Source organism: Rhineura floridana, chromosome 2 (assembly GCF_030035675.1).
Source record: "Rhineura floridana isolate rRhiFlo1 chromosome 2, rRhiFlo1.hap2, whole genome shotgun sequence".
NCBI lineage: Eukaryota > Metazoa > Chordata > Lepidosauria > Squamata > Rhineuridae > Rhineura > Rhineura floridana.
Window position 1 is genome coordinate 41,070,830 of NC_084481.1, and position 22,260 is coordinate 41,093,089.

Below are 22,260 nucleotides of genomic sequence, written 5' to 3' on the forward strand. Positions count from 1 at the left end.
ACTTACACGTATGAGATCCATTGCCAACTGCTTCTGGATCTCGTGAAGGACAAGTATGGATCTAATCTCCATTAATAGTGTTATATCTTCAGATATACCTACCTTTGGGAAATAAGCAAAGCAATCCATTATCAGCAAATAATCATGTCCTGCCAGGTTACCATGTCAGCTTCAAACCAAAGGACTGCAAGATGTTCAGATGGCATTTTTTGAAATTGTGCGTACATCTGCACTATACATTTAAAGCAGTATTATACCACTGTAAACAATCATGGCATTCCCCAAAGAATCCTGGGAACTGTAATTCATTAAGGGTACTGAGGGCTGTTATTAGTTGGGTTCCCCCAAAGAATCCTGGGAACTGTAGTTTGTGAAAGGTGCTGAGAGTTGTAGGAGACCCCTATTCCCTTCACGGTTACAATTCAGAGTGGTTTAACAGTCAGTTCCTCTTCCAGACAACTCTGAGAATTGTAGCTCTGTGAGGTGATTAGGGGTCTGCTAAGTACTCTTAGCACCTTTAACAAACTACGTTTCCCAGGATTCTTTGAGGAAACCATGACTGTTTAAAGTGGTATGATATTGCTTTAAATGAATAGTGCAGATGGGGCCTAAGGCTCCAGATAAGTACACTGCTTCTTTTTCACATGCATGCACAAAAGTCTTCACAATAGTAAATATTGCAGCTATTCTTCAAACATAACTGAGTGATCAGTTATGAGACTATATACATTTTAAGGAAAAGGGAACTGTTGTGGTCAGTCTACTAACACCAGGAGCTATTGCAGATAAAATGAATACAACTGTGGGGGAGGGAAGAGCTTTTAGCAATATGTAATAACAGTTGCAGAGAGCAGCAAGAACACCTGTGGGATGTGCCCTTAATCGATAAACAAAATAGCCGTTATATTGTACATTATTCATTACCAGTTCTCATGGCAACAAGTACTAAACATGAATGGTGCACTGACTAAATCCTATTATTTCAGTCTTGCACCCTAGTAGGGAACACATTTCTCATTGTTTCTAACACAATAAACTCTGCTTTGAGGATGAAATAATGACTACTTTAGGAAACTGATTAATTAATAACCTTAAAAGCATTGCCCGGTAATAAGGGTTCACTTTCCATTGCCTAACCCTGTTCCAAAGAAGAAGCGTTTTGCTTGGAAAGCACGCAGTTTCCTCATCCCCCTCTAGTTACTACTCAGCAATAAAAGCGCCTTTAGACAACAGTCCTTCCTCTCCTTCTGTCTGCATTTGGATCTCAAAATTTCCGCACAAAAACCAATAATGCCCCTGGTAAACCTGCTTCTTCCCGCCCCAAGTCAAGCTCCGGCAAGGGGAGGAGCCTGAACTAGATGTCTGACAAGCAGTGGATGGGTGGGACAGCCGTCTACTCTCTCGTGGCTGTTACCCCTCCCAAAGTAATAGAGAGCGCTACCCTTCTTCCAAGCCTAGCACAAAGGATTTATCTGTTTTAGCTTGGTTCCTCCGCTCGCTCAGAATCAAGCTCCTGCTTTCGGTGGTCAGAAACAAAACTCCCTCCCAAAAGCAGCTTCAGTCTGGCCGCAGGAGCCGGGTGTGCATTTTAAACAAAGAAACACACACACCCGTCGTTGACTAAAGGAACTGAATACCTAAGGCAGGTTGCGCATTACGACCGCTTCTAACCACAGATATTGGAAGATGCCCGCCAGGAGGCGGGGCAGCGCTTGAAAGTAACGAATGCCGGCCTAACTTGCCCTGTACCAAGATGGCCGCGCTACACGCGACGCTGGTTTCCGCCACAAATGATCGTCTATCTCGCCCGCCCGCCCTTTTCCAAGATGGCCACCCTGCATGCGTTGCCAGTGTCTGCGTATTGTTCCTGGAATTGAGAGACGTAGAGGAAGGTGGACGGAGTAGGCTTTGAAGCAAGAAGCCCCGTTCTCCTCCTCCGAGCAGGGAGCGGCGCGGCTAAAGTAAGGCGGGAAAAAGCCCCAGAGGGGCGAGGAAGGTGCGTGTTTGAACGGAGGGACAGAGAGAGACGGAGATGTGTTCGTGTGTATTATGTCTGTAGTCATCCAAAGTTGGAGAGACGAGGCAGTTCGTATGGGAATGTCGAAAGTAATAATTGACAGCGGCCTTTTTTAAGTTCAATGAAAAAGAAAACAAGTGAGGCTACTGCATTGACTTAGTTCAGTTAGCTTTGCCTGAGTTCGCCTCGATTAACTTGTTTATATCAGGCAGCGTATCTATATACCCATCACACCTACTGCTTGTTTCTTACTAAGAGAGATTGGAGCTCGTCAGCCAGGGAGCCAGAGTGTATGTACTCCCCACCCTCCGACTGCCCTGCTCTTTAATCCTAAATACGTGGGAGCAGTGTTTCCCTGCACTAGGGATTGATTAGCCAGCAATCCTAAACAAGCCTCATTGAACTCAATAGGACTTAAATCTGAGTAGGCGTGGTTAGGATTGCACCGCTAGTAATTTAGAGAGGAAAGGGGATGTCAGGTACTCTGAACATGCGTATAGGCATGGTTTTTAATCATACGTTCTAGGCCTTGGAGCCTGGATGAGGCCTCCTCCGTGATCACATTTTAAACTCCAAAACAGCAACGTGACCAATGCTACTGTTCCTTTTGGATGCTTTTAATGGGCCATCATTCTACTTTCTCCCCACCTTTTAAAGGTGATTCTAATGGGATTAGTGATTGTGTGTGTGTGCCCACGTGCACCCTTGCACTCTTCTGTTATACTTAAAACGATGTTGGGTGTTCTGTAACTTATTTGTGTTGTGTAAAGTTGATGGAGCAAGAGGAAGAAAGATGTGGAAGAAAGGGCCTGATTATGGAAAAGCATGCTCCTCTTTTTCATTTTATGTGCTCTAGTCCTCATTCTGGAAACTAAGCATTAGAGTGAGGTTCAACTTGTCTGACTTTGGGGCTGATTTGAAGGGAATACCATACCTTAGGCTTATCTTTTGTCAAGTATGAAACATCAGTAACTCTGCTGGTCAACGACCGAAATAAATAAATTATTATTATTAGCATCAGTACAGTAGGGCCCCGCTTATACGGTGGGTTCTGTTTTGGACCCCCGCCGTAAAGCGGAACCCCATTGACTTTAATGGGCCGCGTCGCGTGAAAACGGCGCAAAACATCGCAAAAGGGAAAAAAAACCCTTTAATATTGAAAATGAAAGGCGCTGCATCAGCAGAACGCCTTAAAGCGGGGCCCTACTGTAACTGACTTTAACAGTGTGCATTGGCACTGATACACCAACTAACTTTTGTTTGATTCTTTGTGTGTGGTGGTGGGGAAAGCAGGGCTGTGGAGTCGGTACGCCAGATGACTCCGACTCCTATTTTTCTACTGTCCGACTCCGACTCCTTCATAAATGGCAAATGTTTATTAACTAGTAATAACAAATTTACTGTAGTAAAATGGTAGCACAAGGCATTTCATCACCACCATGTGAATCCAGAGCTTGTAAAAGTTACAGTAGGGCCCCACTTACCGGCGCTTCGCATTCCGGCGTTCCGCTAATGCGGCGGTGGGAAATTCCACTTTTTAAAGCCCATTTTGTGACATTTGCACATCATTTTCGCGCAACGGCCCCATTATAGTCTATGGGTTCCGCTTCAGAGCGATTTCCGCTTTATGGCAGGGACCTGGTCCCTAACCTGCCATATAAGCTGGGCCCTACTGTACTTTTTTAAACTACAACTCCCATCAGCCCCAGGGATTGGGCTGATGGGAGTTGTAGTTCAAAAAAGTAACTTTTCGAAGCTCTGGATTCACGTGGTGGTGATGAAATGCCTTGTGCTACCATTTTACTACAGTAAATTTGTTATTACTAGTTAATATACATTTGCCATTTATGAAGGAGTTGGAGTCGGTACATTTCTACCGACGCCGACTCCACCCAAAATTGCTTCCGACTCCACAACCCTGGGGCAAAGACAGGTGCCTTATGGTAGGAAGGGGAAGCTCCATTTGGACTTACTACGTCAGCTGGTGGGTCATGTGAGAAAAGCCCACACTGTACATTTAAATCACATTTATGCCATTTTAACAGTCATGGCTTCCCCCAGAGTGCCCTGGCAACTGTAAGTTATCCACAGAGCTACAGTTTCCAGCACTCCTAACAAACTATAGTTCCCAGGATTCTTTGGGGGAAGCCATGACTGTTAAAGTGGTGTAAGAGTGCTTTAAAGGTATGATGAGGATGTCACCATTGCCCTACTCTTCCTTCTCCACTGTCCAGTCCCCAAACAGTCCCCACCATTTTGTTTCTTGGTCACCCTCTATGTGATTAATATTTCCTTTAAGATAGCTTATTAATTTTCAGTTTGTGACTATAGTATCTGTTGTGTCTTTGGAAACTAGGCCAGGCAGTATTTATCAGCCCTGGAGTTTAACATTTCAGAGTAGCTTAAATGTGTCGTTTTCTTTTTCTTTAGTCTTTGTTTATTTGCATTAGTCATTTCTCAGCTTCAACATTTCTATATTTTTGGAGTAATTATGTAATTTTGCACAGATATGTATTTGCGGTAGTTGTGGTTTGGTAGTGATTTAAATACTGGTAAAATATTTTGTTCAGCATCCCAAACTATTCCTGACCTCACAAGGAACGTTCCCCGATGATGAAATAAACATTGAAAGTGTTACAACCTGAAGATAACAGGCTGCTGGATATGCAAAAAACCACCTCCACTGCCCCTCAGCTGCTTTTTACTGCACAGGGCAAAAAGATGCAGGTATCTGGGGTTTTTTAATCCTTGCAGGGCAGAAAGCAGCTTGGGAAGGACAGCAGTTTATGGTGGGTAAACAGTGCAAGGGATTCTTCTGTCTCTGTTTTCTGCTTTAGTTTGCAGCTTCCATGGCTACATTTTATAAATAAGAAACCTGATTTTTTCTGCCTTACAGTTGCCAGGACTCTCTGGGGGAAGCCATGACTGGTTAAAATGGTGTAAATGTGCTTTAAATGTATAGTGTGGGCTTTTCTCACATGCCCCGCCAACTAAGGTAGAAACTTTGCATGACTGAGCATCAGTGCAGTTTGGCCCTACGTTAGTGTAGCAGCATTAATGGCTACCTTTGGGTAGCCAAAGTGGTGTCTTCCAGATGTTGTTGACCTCAGATCCTATTAGCACCTGACAGCTTGGACAGTGGACAAGAATGATGATATAGTCCAACAGTGTCTTGAGGGTGTTGTGTTGGCTATCTCTGATCAAGAGTATTTCTGCTTGGCTCTGCACTTGAATGTCCCCCCCCGCCCTTGCTGGAGGTCAAGCTATTTTGACCAGGGTTGGATTAATGGGGAAGTTAGCAAGGCATATGGCCCTTGGCTTTCAAAATATCACACGGGTGCAGTCTACTAATTTTTCCCTAAAAAATTACCAGTTAAAACAGTCCTTCTCAGTGGCCTAGCCAATATAGTGCTGGTTTTGACAATGATGTCGGTGCTGAAGAAAAAGAATGTTCTGAGCAACCTTCTGAGCAAGGAGTCCACATGCCAATGTGGGTGGGACCAGAGATGAAAGTGAGCGTAGCAGTGAATATAAATTTTACCTTCATGCACTAGGCTAGTTTCTACATACACACTCACACCCTGCTCTCTGTCCTCCATCCTGGCAAGCAAGAGGCATTTTTAGAGTTTATGGACACAGTCCATCCAGGCTAAAACACTCAAGGAGGTGTGAAGCAGGGCCGATGAGCAGGGTAGTCTGGAGAGAGTCCCAAGGGCCAGATAAAGAGGCCTCAGGGCCGCATTTGCCCTCAGGCACAAGGTTCCCCACCCCTGCTCTAGAGAACACACCTCTGTTATCTCAGTGGTGTCTAAAGTTCTTAATTGTAAATGGTTGGACATGTGTTCTGTCTGTGATGACCAAGTGGGGAACACTGAGACAGGACTTTCTCCTTCTCTGGTGTAGTAGCAGTGACAGCAGTGGGAAAGTCTTTATGGGGAAAGAGATGATTGGTTGAAGTTTTAGCAGTGTCCATTGATTAAATGCAGGAGGAGTGGAAATATTTCACCAATCCTAACCCTACTTACAGAGGAGTAAGCCCCATTGAATTCAGTGGGACATACTTTAGAGTGGACATGGTTAGGATTATGTTGTGATCTGTTCCTTCTCAAGGAGGCAGTCCGTTGCTTGGAGGCTGTGTATTGTGACATGAGGGGCATCACTCTGTGGTAGAGCATCAACTTTGCATGCAGAAGATCTCTGGATCAGCCCCTACCATCTCCAGTGAGAGAGATGGAAATGATAAAACTGGGCTAGAAGGACCCAAGGGTATCAGGAAGCTTCCTCAAAGCACTGAATCAGGCTAGTATCAGAATAGATGGCTTTTTAAATCAAGGCAACAGAACTCACTGAGAGAAAAGTCCAGTTTAAATCATTGATTTAAATCATTTCTCATTTTGGAATTCATATCTTTCCAAAACAGGCATGCATACTAACTGGCTCACTTGAACAGATAATAGGGTTCTGCAAGTACCCTGCAAGTACATGCAAAGAGCAGAATCCAAAAACTTCTTTTTGGCACTATTGGCATGCATGCAAAGATATGAAGGAAGATTGCTTTTTTGAATGCTAAGGTTTTCTTTTTTGGAAGTGTCCAGCTTTGGAGCTGAATAAAGTGGAAGTTAAAGCTCGTTCCAGCCCATGTGTATTCAGAGTGGAATAATAGAATCATGGAATAGTAGAGTTGGAAGGGGCCAGAAAGGCCATTGTGTCCAACCTCTACTCAGTCCAATTAAATGTTGAGAACTTTCTATAAGCAAACACTGATAATTACTGGGCAAACAGTTTCTCCGTGAAACTAGTAATGCCCCTCCATGGAGTTTGGTAGCTACTTGGTCCATGAATGGCCCTGGTGATACACAGGGTGACATATCCTGGATCCTAGTACCTGGGATGACTTGTTGATTCCTGAGTGCAGTAACAAGTCCACAATCATGGATACAATATATGACGTGTCATTTATAATTCACCAATGTAATCCTATGCATGTTTGCTCGGAAGTAAGTTCCACTGGGCTCAGTGTGTCTTAGTCATAAGTAAGTGTACATAGGATTGCAGCCTGAACTTCAGGTAAGAGATATATATGTATTTATTTGAGTAAAGAGGACCTTACATCAGTGGTACATGCTCTGGTAACCTCACGTTTGGATTACTGCAATGCGCTCTACGTAGGGCTACCTCTGAAGACAGTTTGGAAGCTACAGCTAGTGCAAAACGCGGCAGCCAGACTGCTAACAATGACCAAGTGGTCCGAGCATATAACACCTCTTCTGGCCCGCTTGCACTGGCTGCCAATATGTTTCCGGGCTAGATTCAAAGTGTTGGTATTAACCTATAAAGCCTTATATGGTGCGGGACCACGATACCTTGCGGAACGCCTCTTCCGATATGAACCGGCCCGTACACTACGTTCTACTATGAAGGCCCTCCTCCGGGTTCCAACTCATAGGGAGGCCTGGAGGGTGCTGACAAGATCTAGGGCCTTCTCAGTGGTGGCCCCCGAACTATGGAACAGTCTCCCCGAGGAAGTGCGCCTGGCGCCGACTCTGCTTTCTCTTTGGCGCCAGGTTAAAACCTTCCTATTCTCTGAAGCATTTTAATTTAAATTGGTTTAATTTTAAAAATGTTATTGTATTGATTTTAGACTGTATTATTTTGTATTATATTGTGTCATTTATTGTATTTCCTATGTTATTGTATTTCTATGTTCACTGCCCAGAGAGCTATTGCTAGTCGGGCGGTATATAAATTTAATAAATAATAAATAATAATAATTATTTATTTATTATTTATTAGATTTATATCCCACCCTTCCTCCCAGTAGGAGCCCAGGGTGACAAACAAAACCACTAAAAACACTCTAAAACATAAAAACAGACTTTAAAATGTTTAAAACAAAACATCTTTAAAAACATATTTTTCAAAAAGCTTTAAAATGTATTAAAAACGTATTAAAAAGCAGTTCCAACACAGATGCAGACTGGGATAAAGTCTCTACTTAAAAGGCTTGTTGAAAGAGGAAGGTCTTCAGCAGGTGGCGAAAAGATAACGGAGATGGTGTCTGTCTAATATTTAAGGGAAGGAAATTCCAAAGGGTAGGTGCCACTGCACTAAAGGTCCACTTCCTATGTTGAGTGGAACGGACCTCCTAATAAGATAGTATCTGCAGGAGGCCCTCTCCTGTAGAGCGCAGTGATTGACTGGGTACAAGATATCCTGGTCCCAAGCTGTATAGGGCTTTATATATCTTTCAGTTTCGTCTTCATCTTCCTTTGAAAAGTGCTCTTTCTGTTTGATAGATGATGATCATTCAGTTAATTTTTTTCCAGAGAGGGAGAGAGATCTGATTTCACCTCTTTTGGTAAAGATTGTGTAGCATCAGCTTCTACCCTCCATGCTTATAAAAACATATAGCCTTGAAGTACCCATGACAGATTTTTGTTTTGTTTTCTGGCATCTGAAGAAATGTTGGTATCTTCATCAGAAGAAAAGAAAAATCACCTTAACTTACAACAATTTATAGTTTTAATTTCTTAGCTAAGGTTTCTTTCATTGTCATTCGCGCTGGTAATAAAACCAGTGTTTTTCATCGGGCACCCATTTTCTATAGAGGTTTGGGGCTCATCCTAACTGAAAAATGAAATCGTCAAGATATCAATAATTCCTGTTAATTGGTCTGATCCTTTTAGCTAGTGACTGAGTTGTCAGTCAGTCTGATATGTGTCTACTCAGAAGTAAATCTTATTAAGTGGGCTTAATCCTAGGTAAGTGTGTGTAGGATTACAGCCTTTTGAGTGGCATGGATACATGATTATGATGTGATGTGGTGCTTTTTGTCCAGCTTGCAGAGAAGCTCCCATGTCAGAAACTCTATTTCACAACTTGCATCGACAGGTTGTTTACATATTCCTGGCAATTATGACAAGAAATTAAAGTTAGTTTTGAGGCAAGTGAATGAAGTTGAGTTGAGTTGTCTTACACTATATTTGTATTAATGGAGGTCTTGAATTACAGTAATGCTCCTCTGATACTTGTACTGAGTTCATAATAAAATGTAGACATTCTTTCAAAATGTTAATCAGTTCTTGGACATCCCATCCTAAATCTGCAATTACTAATAATAGTCACCTAATAAGTAAATTGCTTTTAATTTTTTAAGATTTGTTCAGTATTAGTGAAGAGCTAGAACTTTATTTTGCTTCCATGGCTGCTTATTGTTGTAGGGTGTGGGTTATTTTTGGAAAGTTTTTTCTCATGACTTCAAATTTGTAAAACAGAATGTACAATCTGAAACATAACATGAAACACATGTATGTGACGTTAGAATGTGGTGGAGAATATGGAAACTACAGGCCATGTGTGTGTATTGTCATGTAATCATTTGGGTGACTATAATGCTGTTTGAAATATCTTTATAGATCTTGGATTACACTGTGGGTGAATTTTTAATTAAACACAAATGCTTTACTTCTAGCTGTGAATTCCATTACAAGATTGGTTCTAAGTTACCAAAACGACCTGTCTCCACATATACAGAAATGGGTGGAATTGTTTCCAGATGGCGGGTAAGTAAATCTTCTCAACTAGAGGTACACATTTTTGCTATGCAAAAACTGTCTCTCCAATGCTGTTTCTAAGAAATTTGCTGTGATGCAGAACAGAGTACTATACCCAGGTCAAGAAATTAGTATTAGATTAATTACACAAATTATACTTACCAGTGTACTGACTCAACCCTAAAGTGCTGTTATTTCTGTTTGGATTATGAGCCTTCAAAACAAAATAGAATGGAGTTTTAAAGGTGCAAGATGTCTTTTCAGAGGTCATACAATGGACTCAAAGTAACCATCTTCTGTTAGCTGTGATAAAAATGCCACAAAATGTTGCATGTTCTTAGGATGCAGTCCCAAACCTGTTTCACCATGCTGAGGGAGGTTTGCATGGGGTGGAGGAATGCCAGTGTCACACCACTGGTGCAAAGCTCCTCATTGTGCCTGCCAATGAGGTTCCCACTGACCATAAAAGCAGGGCGTTCCAGGGGTGGCACAGCCAGCCCAGGATATCCTGGATACCGAGTAGCCCCACTGCTACCACTTGACAGCACTGAGCTCAATTGCTATGCCAACTTCAGGCTGGTGGAGCAGAGTTTTACCTGCCCTACCTTCTGCCCCCCCCCCAAGCTGTGCGGCTGTAGATGTGGCTGCAGCTACACTCCTCTGTCACATCCTGCCGCTGCCTGGCCAGGGTTGGGATTGTTTGGTTAGTCACTTGAAATGATTGGGCATAAATATTTGTGTGTTTGTGTAGTTCTACTGGGAGGAGAAGCCCTGGCAAATGTTTTGGAAAAGCATACTCTCAACAGTCAAGCACTATTCAAGTAGCTGCTCATTGTTGGGGGGTAAAAAGTATTTGCTGATACGGAATCTGCAGAGTGTTTGTAAGCCAATTTTGTGACCTCTGAAAAGTAGCCTCTGGAACAACATGACCTTTCTGTTAATGAGAAGCTTACCTGCTTTATTTGGTTTGGGTCATTTTTTCCATTTTTGAGTCACCAACAAAAATAGTGCTTGCTAGTATTCAGAGTACTACTTATTAACCAGCTTTATAAAACCTTGTAATAGGCCACTATTATTATCTCCATGTTACAAATCAAAGGTGCAGTTTGGCACTGAAAGAACAGTAGCTCACGTTAAAGATGTTTTGCCCCAGTCCAGCAAAAATGAGTCAAGATTATGGCCTCCTGAAAGCGACTGAATTAATTGTGGTTTCTTCCATTTGTTTCAGTGGGACTTGGTCATGACGAGTTTAGCTGGATCCCCTACTTCTGGGATGGGGAACCTGTGTTGCCCATCAGCCCCAGATTACATGGCTGTTGGTCAGGGATTATGGGAGTTGTAGTCCAGCAATACCAGAAGAGCCTTAGGTTCGCCATCCCTGCTCTGTGTACAGTACTTATTTGGATTGTGAATAAACTAATAATCACCATAGGGCAACCAGTAAATATAGTTTGAAAGGTAGACTGTTTCTCATTTCAAGGAAGGAAGGACTTTCCTCCATCTTGAGCTGAGCATGTGCTAGGTGCTTGGCTCCATTCTCTTACCTCGGGTTATCAGTGGGCACTGCTGCCTGATAGGTGGAGGCCAAAGGGCAACACCAGGGAAGACCAAGGACATGGGCAGGAAACATCACCTGAATTATTCTGGCACCATAGTAACACAGTCTTATTTTTGTTCCTCATGCCAGACTTGAGAATGTGATTTTTATTTGAGAAATGTTTGTAATCCTCTTTGAGAACCTCTTAAGGCTATAAACTGGAATATAAGCATTCTTTACAAATAAATACATAAAATTCTCTTTGGTACTGAGATTGAAAGTGTAATTTAAGTGCAAGATATGTGTACCTTGATTAAGTTATTTGTGGTTTCTTTTTTATTTATTTATTGTATTTATACCCCACATTTCCTCCAAGGAGTTCAAGGTGGTGTACGCGTTTCTCCCCCTCTCCATTTTATCCTTGCAACAACCCTATGAGGTAGGTTAGACTGAGAGGCAATGACTGGCCAAGGTCACCCAGTGAGCTTCATGGCTGAGTGGGGATTTGAACCTGGTCTCCCAGGTCCTAGTCCAACACTCTAACCACACTGAATCTCAATGCTGCCTGGGTGTTGAAATATATAAATAACATATGGGAGTTCATTTTTATACTTGGACGTAAAGCATCAGCCTAGTCATTTAGAAAACATAGTGTCATTGGTTTGCAGATATACCAATTAGTATACAGGTATTATACAGCCAGTATGGATTTTTCGTATTCCACCATGTTAAATTGACAATACCCCCCTCCATTGTGCTGCTTCCCATAAAAACATTTGAAAACAAATATTACAAAACTAGTTTACTAGACTAACTAACACTTCCTTAATAACCCTGTAGTTTTCATGCTGATACAAACATGGGAGTTAAAAAATCCAGAAGCCTGCTGGACCTTATTCTGAGATGTCATAATTTGTAGAAATTCATTAAAAATCAGACATGTTCCTGGAGTATCTGTAATCCTGTCACTAACCTCCCTGCTTTTTAATGTTTGATAGAAATATCTGTGGCTATAGGTATGTTCTTAAATCACATGGGTTTTTTTGCCTGTTAGTGAATATATTTAGTGTTGCCGGTCCCATGCTGTGGAACACTCTTCCAGCAGATACTTGGCAGGCACCCCCGCTTTTTATTTTCAGGCATCTCTTGAAGACCTTTTCATGTAGACAAGCCAATTAAAAGTTTTGATAAGCCTGCCATTTTAATCACTTCATACTGTTTGTATGGTGTTTTATATTTTATTGTAGATACAGCTGTACACCATGTTATAGTGTATGAATGGGTAGTATGTAAATACTTTTATAAATAAAATAGAAAATAAATAAATAAATGGAGTATGTTTAGTTTTATCCACGTAAGCAAGTTTCATAAGTCACACTCACTTACTCTGAAAAAGACCCATCAATTTAAAAGAGAAATAGGGCTCCTTCACACATGAAGGAAAAAAGGCTATTTCCTTTTTATTATGCAGGTATATGTGCCTCTAAAGTAGCAGTTGTGCACGATAATTTACACATGTATTGATCCATGTATGCACTCACCACGTTTGCATTCCACCCCTGAAGTAGTTGCAGGCAGTATATACTGTATGGTGTTATGCCATTTGATCCTTGCATGAACTCTGCAAAGTAGCTTAGATTAAGAGATTTTGATGTATTGAAGGCCATCTGGCAAGCTTCATGACTGAACTAAGATTTGAACCCAAGTCTCCCTACCCACTGTGCTATCACTTTACAGTGCTGGCAGCCACACTGGAGGCAGAATGTCCTATTACTGGAGTCAGTATGTTTTGTTGCCCAGTTAACTATACAGGAAGCTTCCCGAACCAAAATTTACCCTTAGCATTGTTCATTGTAGGAATTTAAAGGAATCTACCACTGAACAATCATACCACCACCTTCCTCTTTTGTTAGCATGTTCATACACAGGACTTACTCACTTTTCCTTTTTTACACTTGTGCACATGATCATGATTACATTTATCAGGACTCCCTTCAGCTGTTTTTATATATAGCTTTGTGGTAGGCTTGGTGTGTTTGTTGAATTTGAACATGCAGCGATGAGATAGCAGAGACTGAAAAAAAGTTAGTCATTCTTGAAAGCTACCTGCCAATATGAGAATCGATTAAAAATCTCCTTTTTTTCTTTTCCTTCTACCTTCATTCATGTTTTCATAAGCTTTCAGTTTTTAAACTTTTTTTATTTCCTGTTGCATTTCCACATATCCTTGACTGATCTCCTGATCTCCTGCATCAAGGCATTGATCTATAAGATACAAACTGTTCTATATATGTATTGTGTTCAATGTGCTACTCTTGAAATTGTTCCCCTACTCCCGATGTGTCACTGACAGTATTCATGTTGTATTTCTTTCCTCCTATAATCTGAGGGAGAAAAACATGATTATACTTCTCAAGTGTGTTATTTGTTACTTGGGGTATATCATGTTAGCATGGTACACCGTGTAGTGCAAATTGTTTTAATTTTCTTCAACTCTGATATTTAGTTGTTGGCAATGTGCTTTTAGAATTTAGATCTTGAGGACAAATTTTCGCAACTTTTTTTCTTTCCCTCATAAGCAGGCAAAGTCTTCCACAATAGAAGTGCTGGAAAAAATTGATAAGGTATGTGTGTGTGTGTTTGTTTGTTTTTAAGGCATTTATATACCACTCAGTCATTAGCATTTCTAAGTGGTGTACATAAAAGTAACCATACAGAGAATATAACAATAAACACTCAATGTACAACTGAACATAAACTTGAACACTATCTTAAAATGCTGGAAAAAGGAAGTCTTTGTCATGTGCCTGACATGCATTTGACCTCTTACTTCTTTCTTTAAGAGCTAAATCTAAGAATCTAACATTCTTTCAAGTGTCAACCGTCACTTACTGGAGTTGGAATTGGACACTATAAATAAACTCAGGTTTTATTAGGGAATGGAAAATAGATCACAAGCGTTGACATACTTTATCAGCAATACAGGTGTGTGTGTGTGTGTGTGTGGTCTAAAACCCTGTTTAGAAAGAGCTGTTTTGCATGCTGCGTTAAACATGCAGTCCATTTTAAACCATGGTTTAAGCACACTGAGATATGCTCCTCAGACATTCCTGAGCTGCTCCTCCCTTCCTCTTGCTACACTGGGGAGAAAACTAACTGGGGCTGGTTTTGTGTCATGTATGAATCAGTGTTGGTGGTTGTTCCCTTGAACAGTGATCGGGAAGTGTTTGTTTTTTGCTTCCTTACTATGTTTTGCTTGAGGGAGACAAACTTAGAGATGTGAAGGCCCAGGAAAAAATCCAGAAAAATTAACAGCAGCAACACAATTTTTCCTTTTTTTGCTTCCCTCCCCCCCCAAAAAAATTGGAAATCCCAACTGGAAAAAAATGGATTATGAAATATTTCCTTTTAGAGTGATGTCCCTATCTGGACAGTGACGACCTCGCCTCAGTTGTTCATGCTCTGGTAACTTCTAGATTGGACTACTGCAACGCGCTCTACGTTGGGCGGCCCTTGAAGACTGTTCGGAAACTACAGCTAGTCCAGAATGCAGCGGCCAGATTGTTGACGCGGACCAGAAGGTCCGCTCATATAACTCCTGTTCTGGCCCATCTGCACTGGCTTCCTATTTGTTTCCGGGCTAGATTCAAAGTGCTGGTTTTGACCTATAAAGCCCTACATGGCATGGGACCGCAATACCTGGTGGAACGCCTCTCCCAATATGAACCTACCCGTACACTGCGCTCAACATCTAAGGCCCTCCTCCGAGTACCATCCCATCGAGAAACTCGGAGGGTGGTGACTAGAGCTAGGGCCTTTTCAGTGGTGGCCCCCGAACTGTGGAACAGTCTTTTCGATGAGGTGCGCCTGGCGCCGACGCTACTATCTTTTTGGCGCCAGGTGAAAACCTTTTTATACTCCCAGGCATTTTAAAGTGTATTTTAACAGCATTTCTGTATTTTGGACGTTGTTTGGTTCTTTTGTTGTTTGTTTGTTTTGTTTCTTGATTTATTGTATTTATTGTATTTATATATTGTGCTGGTTTTTATCTTTTTGTACACCGCCCAGAGAGCCTCCGGGCTTAGGGCAGTATATAAATTAAATAAAATAAATAAATAAATAAAAATGAATAAAATGTTCAAGAAGATGAATAAAATGTTCATATATTTACTCCCTCCTAATGAATTCTATAAACTATGTAACTCAATATGATTTTTTTTAATTTACAGGATATTCAGGCACTTGAAGAATTTAGAGAGAAAAACCAGAGGCAGCAGAAGCTATGGGTTGGAAGGTTTCTCCTCTATTCATCTGTTCTCTACCTTATTAGCTGTCTAATTATCTATTTGTGGTATCTGCCTGATGAGTGGACAGCAAGATTTGTCATGACACTTCCACTTTTTGCATTTCCACTGATGTAAGCAAAACATATCTTTTTCATAACTTTCTATTTTTGTAGAGACAATGTAGAATGAGTAGTAGTACAGGGTGTGTATATTTCAGTTTTAGAGCTGTCATCATTTATAAGCATTTCTTTAAAAGGTTTTATGTACCAAAAATATGTACATCAGAACATAAGAAAAGACTTGTGGATAAGACCAAAGGCCTATCCAGCACCCTGTTTTCCACATTGGCTGACCAGATGCCTGTTGGAAGCCCATAAGCATGACATCAGGGCAACAGCACTCTCCTGCTTGCATTCCCTTCGAAACTGGTATTTAGAGGTATGCTGCTGTTAATCCTTCTTGTGGTAGTACACAGCCATCATGGGTAGTAGCCATGTTGCACGCCTCCCAGTCTCCAAGCAGTGTGAGACTTTCAGGGGTTTCAGTGCTTACCCTGGGTTTGGTTTCCTTGGAATGAATATTAATGGAGGGTGTGCTTTCTTTATGATATATGATTTTATTTACACATATATGCAACCTGAGCATAAGATGGAGAAGTTCTCAGCATTAACACCCCAACAGATCTTTTTTTCCCATTAGGTTTCTAAGGAACTCCTCAAAGCCTTAGCTTAGGGTTCAGCACAGGGAGCAGGGCAAACATCTCTGTCTCTTCCCAGCTCCGAACTTCCCATCAGACTGACTCGCACACACTAAAACTACCTCCGGGGGGGGGATCACTCTCCTCCCAGAGTTCCCATAGCAACAGGACTGCTCTGGACCACATCTTTAGGCATGTATATTAGGTCTAACAATTGGACAAAGAAACTGGTTTGATCAGAACTATGAAAGGAACTAGTTTGACCAGTTCAGCAGATCTCTCTAATACAAACTGTGTTTCTGCAGGTGAGAAAATTACAGGCTGGAAGGGGATCCACAGACAGCATCCAAACCCACCCCCTAGTCCTATAATATATTGATAGCCTTATGCTCCATGACTTTGTCTAATCCTCTTTGAAAGCCATCTATGTTGTGACTGTCACTACATCTTGGTCTAGAAATTTCCGTTGTCTATGTCCTGTGTAAAGAACCCCCTCTTGTATGTCCTGAATCTTCCATCAGTCAGCTTCACTGAATTATCCTGGGTTCTAGTATTATAAGAGAGGGATTTTCTTCTCCACCTCATGCATAATTTTGTACAGCACTATCCTGTCCCACCTTACTTCCCTTTAGAAGGGACCAAATGCCTCTCCTTGTAATGGAGTTGCTTTCACTCCCTGATCATTTTGGTTTCCAGTTTCTGCACCTTTTTCAGCTCTGGTGACCTTTTAGAGGTGCAGTATCAGATGGTCAACTTCATTTCATCTAGGTCTAGTGACAGAGCACCTGCTTTGCATGCATGAGATCTCAGGTTCAGTCCCTGGCATTTCCAGGTAGGGCTGGGAGAGAACTCTTCCTGGAACCTGGAGAGCTGCTGTCAGTCATTGTAGATAGTACTGAGCTAGTACCAATGGTATGGCTCGATATAAGGCAGCTTCCTATGTTCGTAAGGTACAGCTGGTGTGGCAGAAAATGTAGGAGCTAATGCAATCCCTTACAGAGTTTTATCCATTCTGGGTCCCCCCCCCCTTTTTTTCCTCTCAGGGAAATTAGGTCAAGGGATGCTTGGTCGCAGGTTCTCCATCCCTGTTCTAGAGAAAAGGGTAAAGACCACTTTGAGAAACTGGACAGAGGACTTGGTATTACCACTGGTACTTGCTTTCTCAATGCAGCCTCATGGCCAAAAACTTTGTCATCCACAGCTTGATGCATTTGACAATTTTCTTTTATTTGAGCAGTTATTTTCTTGATTATTAGATGTCAACCCAAGGTCATATGTGTTTTAGGATGTGGTGCGTGCAAATCTATATAGCTGTTTGAAAAGTCAGCATCCATGCACAGCAAGTATTCAGTAGTAATTAGCAAAAACTACTCACATTGACCTGGTTGGATGATCTAATCACGGAGATGATCCCTTGGTTTTTTTGATACATAAGAATGTCATCCTTGTGTAATATAATCAGCTACTTTCTGAGTCTGTCGTTACTAGTGGAACTATCTAATGGGATATTTTAATATATCCATATTTTAACTTATCCTTTATGGTCAAAACCAAGTTTATCTAGATTTAATTTTAGCAGACCTTTTTTGTGGTGCCGTCTGGCTAGGCAGTGTTGTTCCGAAGGATGATGCTCTGGTGCCCTCACAGTTGACCTTTCAGTGCTAGGTTAAGACTTTTCTATTCTTTTAGAGCTTTTAAAATCTGTTTTAAGTCCCAGTGGTATGGTTGGTGATTTTAGTGTATATTCTGTGGTGGTTTTGGTTCTGTGTGGTATTTGGTGTTTATTGTGCTGGCTTTGTATTTGGTTTTTATGCTGGTTGTCTCTTAAGCTTGTTGTAGTTTTTATTGTAGTACGATGTTTCTTTTTAAGTTTTGTACGATTCTTAGAGAACGTATTGTAAGGCACCTTATAAATGCAATAATTTTATACACTTCTGTTAAAATCAGTTTTGAGAGCATCTTGCTCTCAATGACAGCATGTAGGAAATGAGATGTTACAGGTTTTCCTTTTAACACTTTCACTTTGATAAATTAATGTAAAAGGCATGTTGTTACTGTTGAAAATTACTGGCTTCTGCTGTTGTCTGTTCAATCTTGTACTGGATCTGTTGTTCTTCTGAATTCAGTGCATATTACTTTAGTGTTCCGATATGTTTGTAGGCATGTGCCCAGAGTTTCACATTAAATTTCGATTTCTATGACTTGCAAAAAGTGCATTCTCCACCACCACCCAGCAAAATAAAATAAAAATAATTAGTTCATATAGCTTTTTCCCTGGCAGGAAATGAATGAATGGCAAGCAGTTGCCAGCCTGTTTTTGCTTATGGTCAAGAGGTGGATCTGCAATGTACATCTGGTGTGATCCCAGTAGGAGCCTTCAGCAAAGTCATTCATATCTTATGGTCAAGAGGTGGATCTGCAATGTACATCTGGTGTGATCCCAGTAGGAGCCTTCAGCAAAGTCATTCATATCTTATGGTCAAGAGGTGGATCTGCAATGTACATCTGGTGTGATCCCAGTAGGAGCCTTCAGCAAAGTCATTCATATCTGCCTTTATTATATTTATATTTATTTTATTTTATTTATTAATAAAATTTGTATTCTGCCTTTCCACCAAATGGTGCTCAGGGTGGTTAACAATAATAAGACAAATATAATATAATACAATACAATAGCAATAATACAAAGACAAGACAGGTAAAGCATCAATACAATCAACAAAAGCACCAGTCAACATCAATTTTATTGCCTCCCCTCCCTGGGAGATGTCAAGTGTCACCCATTTCAATAGGCCCATCTTGGGAAGTGGAGCCAGATGGAGTAGTCAAGGCAGGCTGGTCCCTAGCCAAGATTTCCAGGCAGTCAACATCCTCGGGATGGCTCACGGGCAGGACGCAGGAGTGAAAAAATGGACTAAAGTGCGGACTTCCTGTATCTGGTATGCCGTCTCGAGAGTCACAAGCATGGCCAATAAGCCAACAAGTAGGTAGCAGGTGATGCTGAGCTCATAGAGCTTGTGCAGGGGTGGTTGAGAGCTGCCTCATGGCATGTAGTCACCCAGGCCGATAGTGCTGAGGGAGATGAAGCAGAAATACACTGACTTCAGGAAGTTCCAGTTGTGTTCAAGCGCCTAGAAGCAGATGGCGGGGATGAGGATGAAGAGGATGGCCAGCCCCAGCCCCTTGGTGTGGTCCAGTGCCACATGGGCCAGTGGGAAGCCCCAGCGGGTGTAGATGTAGTGGACAGGGCGGTGGCTCAGAATGAGCAGCAGGTGCTGGAGCCGGCAGGCCAGGAGCACCAAGGTCAGGGGGATGCCCGCAGAGCAGTACAAGGTGCAGAATATTTTGTCGCAAGCCAAGAGAGGGATCATGTGCCCATAACCATTGAAGTTTACACAGCTCACTACCACTATCCTGCCCTGCTGAGTGTTGTGGTCCAATTGTCCCAGCCTGCAGTTGTTCACTAGACTATTGCTCTGTTGGGTTACTCCCTAGAGGTCTATTTGTGTTACTACTGTGGCAAAATGAGCTGGCTCCCTGGAATATGTAGTTTGCCTAACTGGATGCTTGCATTTAAATTGTTCTTTGAAGACTTGAGGAAATAAAGACATGTTAGATGGTTTCACTTTCAAAAAATCTAAAACATTATACAAGTCCATTATTCAAGGACTTTCTTGACTCTACAAATCTACAAACTTGTTAAATATTTGAATAAATTGCTGAAGAAAGTCTTCATTTTAAGTCTATATACTAAAATTACAACTTATCATTGACACTTTAATATTTGTCTGATCTGCTGATCAGTTTGAAAAAAATATGTAATTGCTAAAAATATTTATGGTTCTCAACTTACAACAGGTCACTAAAATCAAAGTCTTTCCCTTGATCGTGGATATTGTGCAAAAGGTGTTTTGCAATTCATAGAAGAAAACTGTTTTTCAAAGTCTTGATTTAGCATGACTTTTAAAAAACACCTCATTGTATTGGTCAGTCTGTATTGTGTCAGAGCCAAGACAAAGGTTTGTTTGTAAAGTACACTTGAGAAAGTATATTGGTGTTGCTGTTCTGTTCATGGTAAAGTGGCAGATGTGCTCAAACTGATGCTGAATTCTACTCATAGTGAAGTCATTTCCTTGGCCATGAACAGAAGCAGCAATTCAAAACAATTTTAGTGTAATGTCTGCTAAAACCCTTTGCCTGTGTTTCATACAGCAGTTTTGTAGTGCCTTAGTTAAGGGGTGGGAATAAAAGCCAGGAATTGAAGTACTTGGGTCTTTGTGCCGTCCAGTTGTGACACACAGCTAGGGAGTTGTTTCAGCAGGGCCATTCTTTCCAAGACTCAGAAGGCTACACTGCTCCATTCAGCATTGATAATGCCTCCTTTGCAGTACAGTCCCAGAGAGAATTTTGAAAATCAGGAAAGGAAATCTGTGAAGGTAGTAAAGAATTAATGTCATAATGTAAGAGAAGAGGCAGAAGGAGCTAACTACGTTAGCACTTCCCAACTCTAGGGGATGTTCAGTAGTATGACAAGCTGCCTAGGAAAGCTATAGAATCGTCTTCTTTGAAGGTTTTCAAAACAAAATTGAATGGGCATCTGACAACTATGTGCATGGGAGGCATAGGCTATCTAAAATCTCTGATGGACCCCACTGGTGGTGTGTGTGCTGTTCAATAATCCGTTCCCTGCCACTTACTAAGGGCCTCCCGTACACCAGAGAAGTGGAGATAGTTGTCAAGAATAACCTCTAACTCTCTGTGTTCGTTTCTCCCTGTGAAGATATGCACATGCTAGGAGTGATCCCTGTGGCTTCCTGCTGGAATTATTTATGCCATAGAATCGGAGGCAGGCATTGGGGCCCTCAGGGAACATGATGCACGCACGCACACACAGAGCACTGCTTCCATGGGAGCCCTTGGGTCCAAGGCAGGTGGTAGGGCACATTGCTGTATGTGGCTCTCGAAACGTTTTTGGACTCCAGCTCCCATCAGCCCCAGCCAGCTGGAGGTTTTTCTTCACTGCTGAAAGGCAGGCCATGTCTAAGGGCAAAAGCTTTCCTACTTTGTTCCAGAGGTCCCAAACCATTTGAGGCCCAGGGAAACATTCGGGAATCTAAGAAGCTTGTCCTAGCCACCACAAAATAAAACTGGTGATGCTCAGAACTAAAACAGACAAAAATACCAACCGCAACAAATAAAACAGCCAAACAAGCAGGCAGCTTCTCTCCCAAGGGACCTCCTCAGCCAAACAACCTCCCCCAAACAACTCAGTTTAAAAAAAGAATTAGGATGGGCAGGGAGCCTTGGCGGGTGCCAATGGGAATGGCCGAGGGTGCTGTGGTGCCCATGGGTGCTATGTTGGGGATCCCAGTTTTATTCTATACACTATAAATTATCCAGGTAGGGAGATGGACTTGTTTGGATCTTTGTTATCATTCACAGCCTGCAGACTTTGTGCTGAAAGGGTTCTATTTTGTAATCTAAATGCTCTTTCATTGAAATACTTTTACAGCAATTCATAATAAGGAATTCGTTGTACTAATATTAAAGGAGGTGTCTGTGCAGCACACCTTTTTGGCACTAGTTGCTTTCTTAGACTTGCATTAATTGTGAAGTTGTAGAATAGATTATGTTAAGGTCCACTGAGGATGTTGGTTCCAACTGTAGTGAAGAATGATCCATTCAGTTTCTTTTTGTCTAGATTTAATACTGAAAATTCTTTTTTTCCCCACCAGAGTTTGGTTCCTAAGAACACTCCTCATTTTCTTCTTTTCTAAAAGAACAGAAAGAAACAGTAAGTAAATTTCCTTATTTCTTTCCGAATCATGTGGGCCTGGTGCCTGAGACTGTACAGATACAGTTACATTGCCTGCAGTTGTCTTGTGTCAAACGCTTTGTGGATAGATTTCTGGGTAAGAGCCTCTGATAGGAATTATGACTGCCTTTCTTTAAGACTTCAGGAAACCTACTCAGCCTTATAGTCAGCTATAAATTGGAAAATGAATATAAATGTTTTGAAGATGAATGGATTAATTGTTAGGTACTTAAATATGTCTCAAAGCTGAATACAAATCGACTGTAGGATAAAGGATATTTAAATACACTTATCGTGCTGTATTAATAGAATGTAATTATAACTCATTTATCTTTTGATAAATGCACAGTATTTT

General features: G+C 41.5%; 1 protein-coding gene across 4 annotated transcripts in view; it reads left to right on the top strand.

Annotated features, from left to right (window-relative positions):
• The first annotated feature begins 1,429 nt into the window (after positions 1-1,429).
• Positions 1,430-22,260, top strand: part of LNPK (lunapark, ER junction formation factor) — a 57,561-nt gene continuing 36,730 nt past the window's right edge. The window contains exons 1-5 of one of the 4 annotated variants that reach the window (XM_061608407.1): positions 1,430-1,996; positions 9,489-9,579; positions 13,690-13,731; positions 15,337-15,524; positions 21,826-21,884. In XM_061608407.1, the coding sequence (XP_061464391.1) occupies positions 9,553-9,579; positions 13,690-13,731; positions 15,337-15,524; positions 21,826-21,884 (316 nt within the window). In that variant the 5' untranslated portion in view covers positions 1,430-1,996; positions 9,489-9,552. Of the gene's footprint in view, positions 1,997-4,659; positions 4,745-9,488; positions 9,580-13,686; positions 13,732-15,336; positions 15,525-21,825; positions 21,885-22,260 lie in introns of those variants that run through there. The other 3 variants (XM_061608405.1, XM_061608404.1, XM_061608406.1) reach the window with 3 other exon arrangements.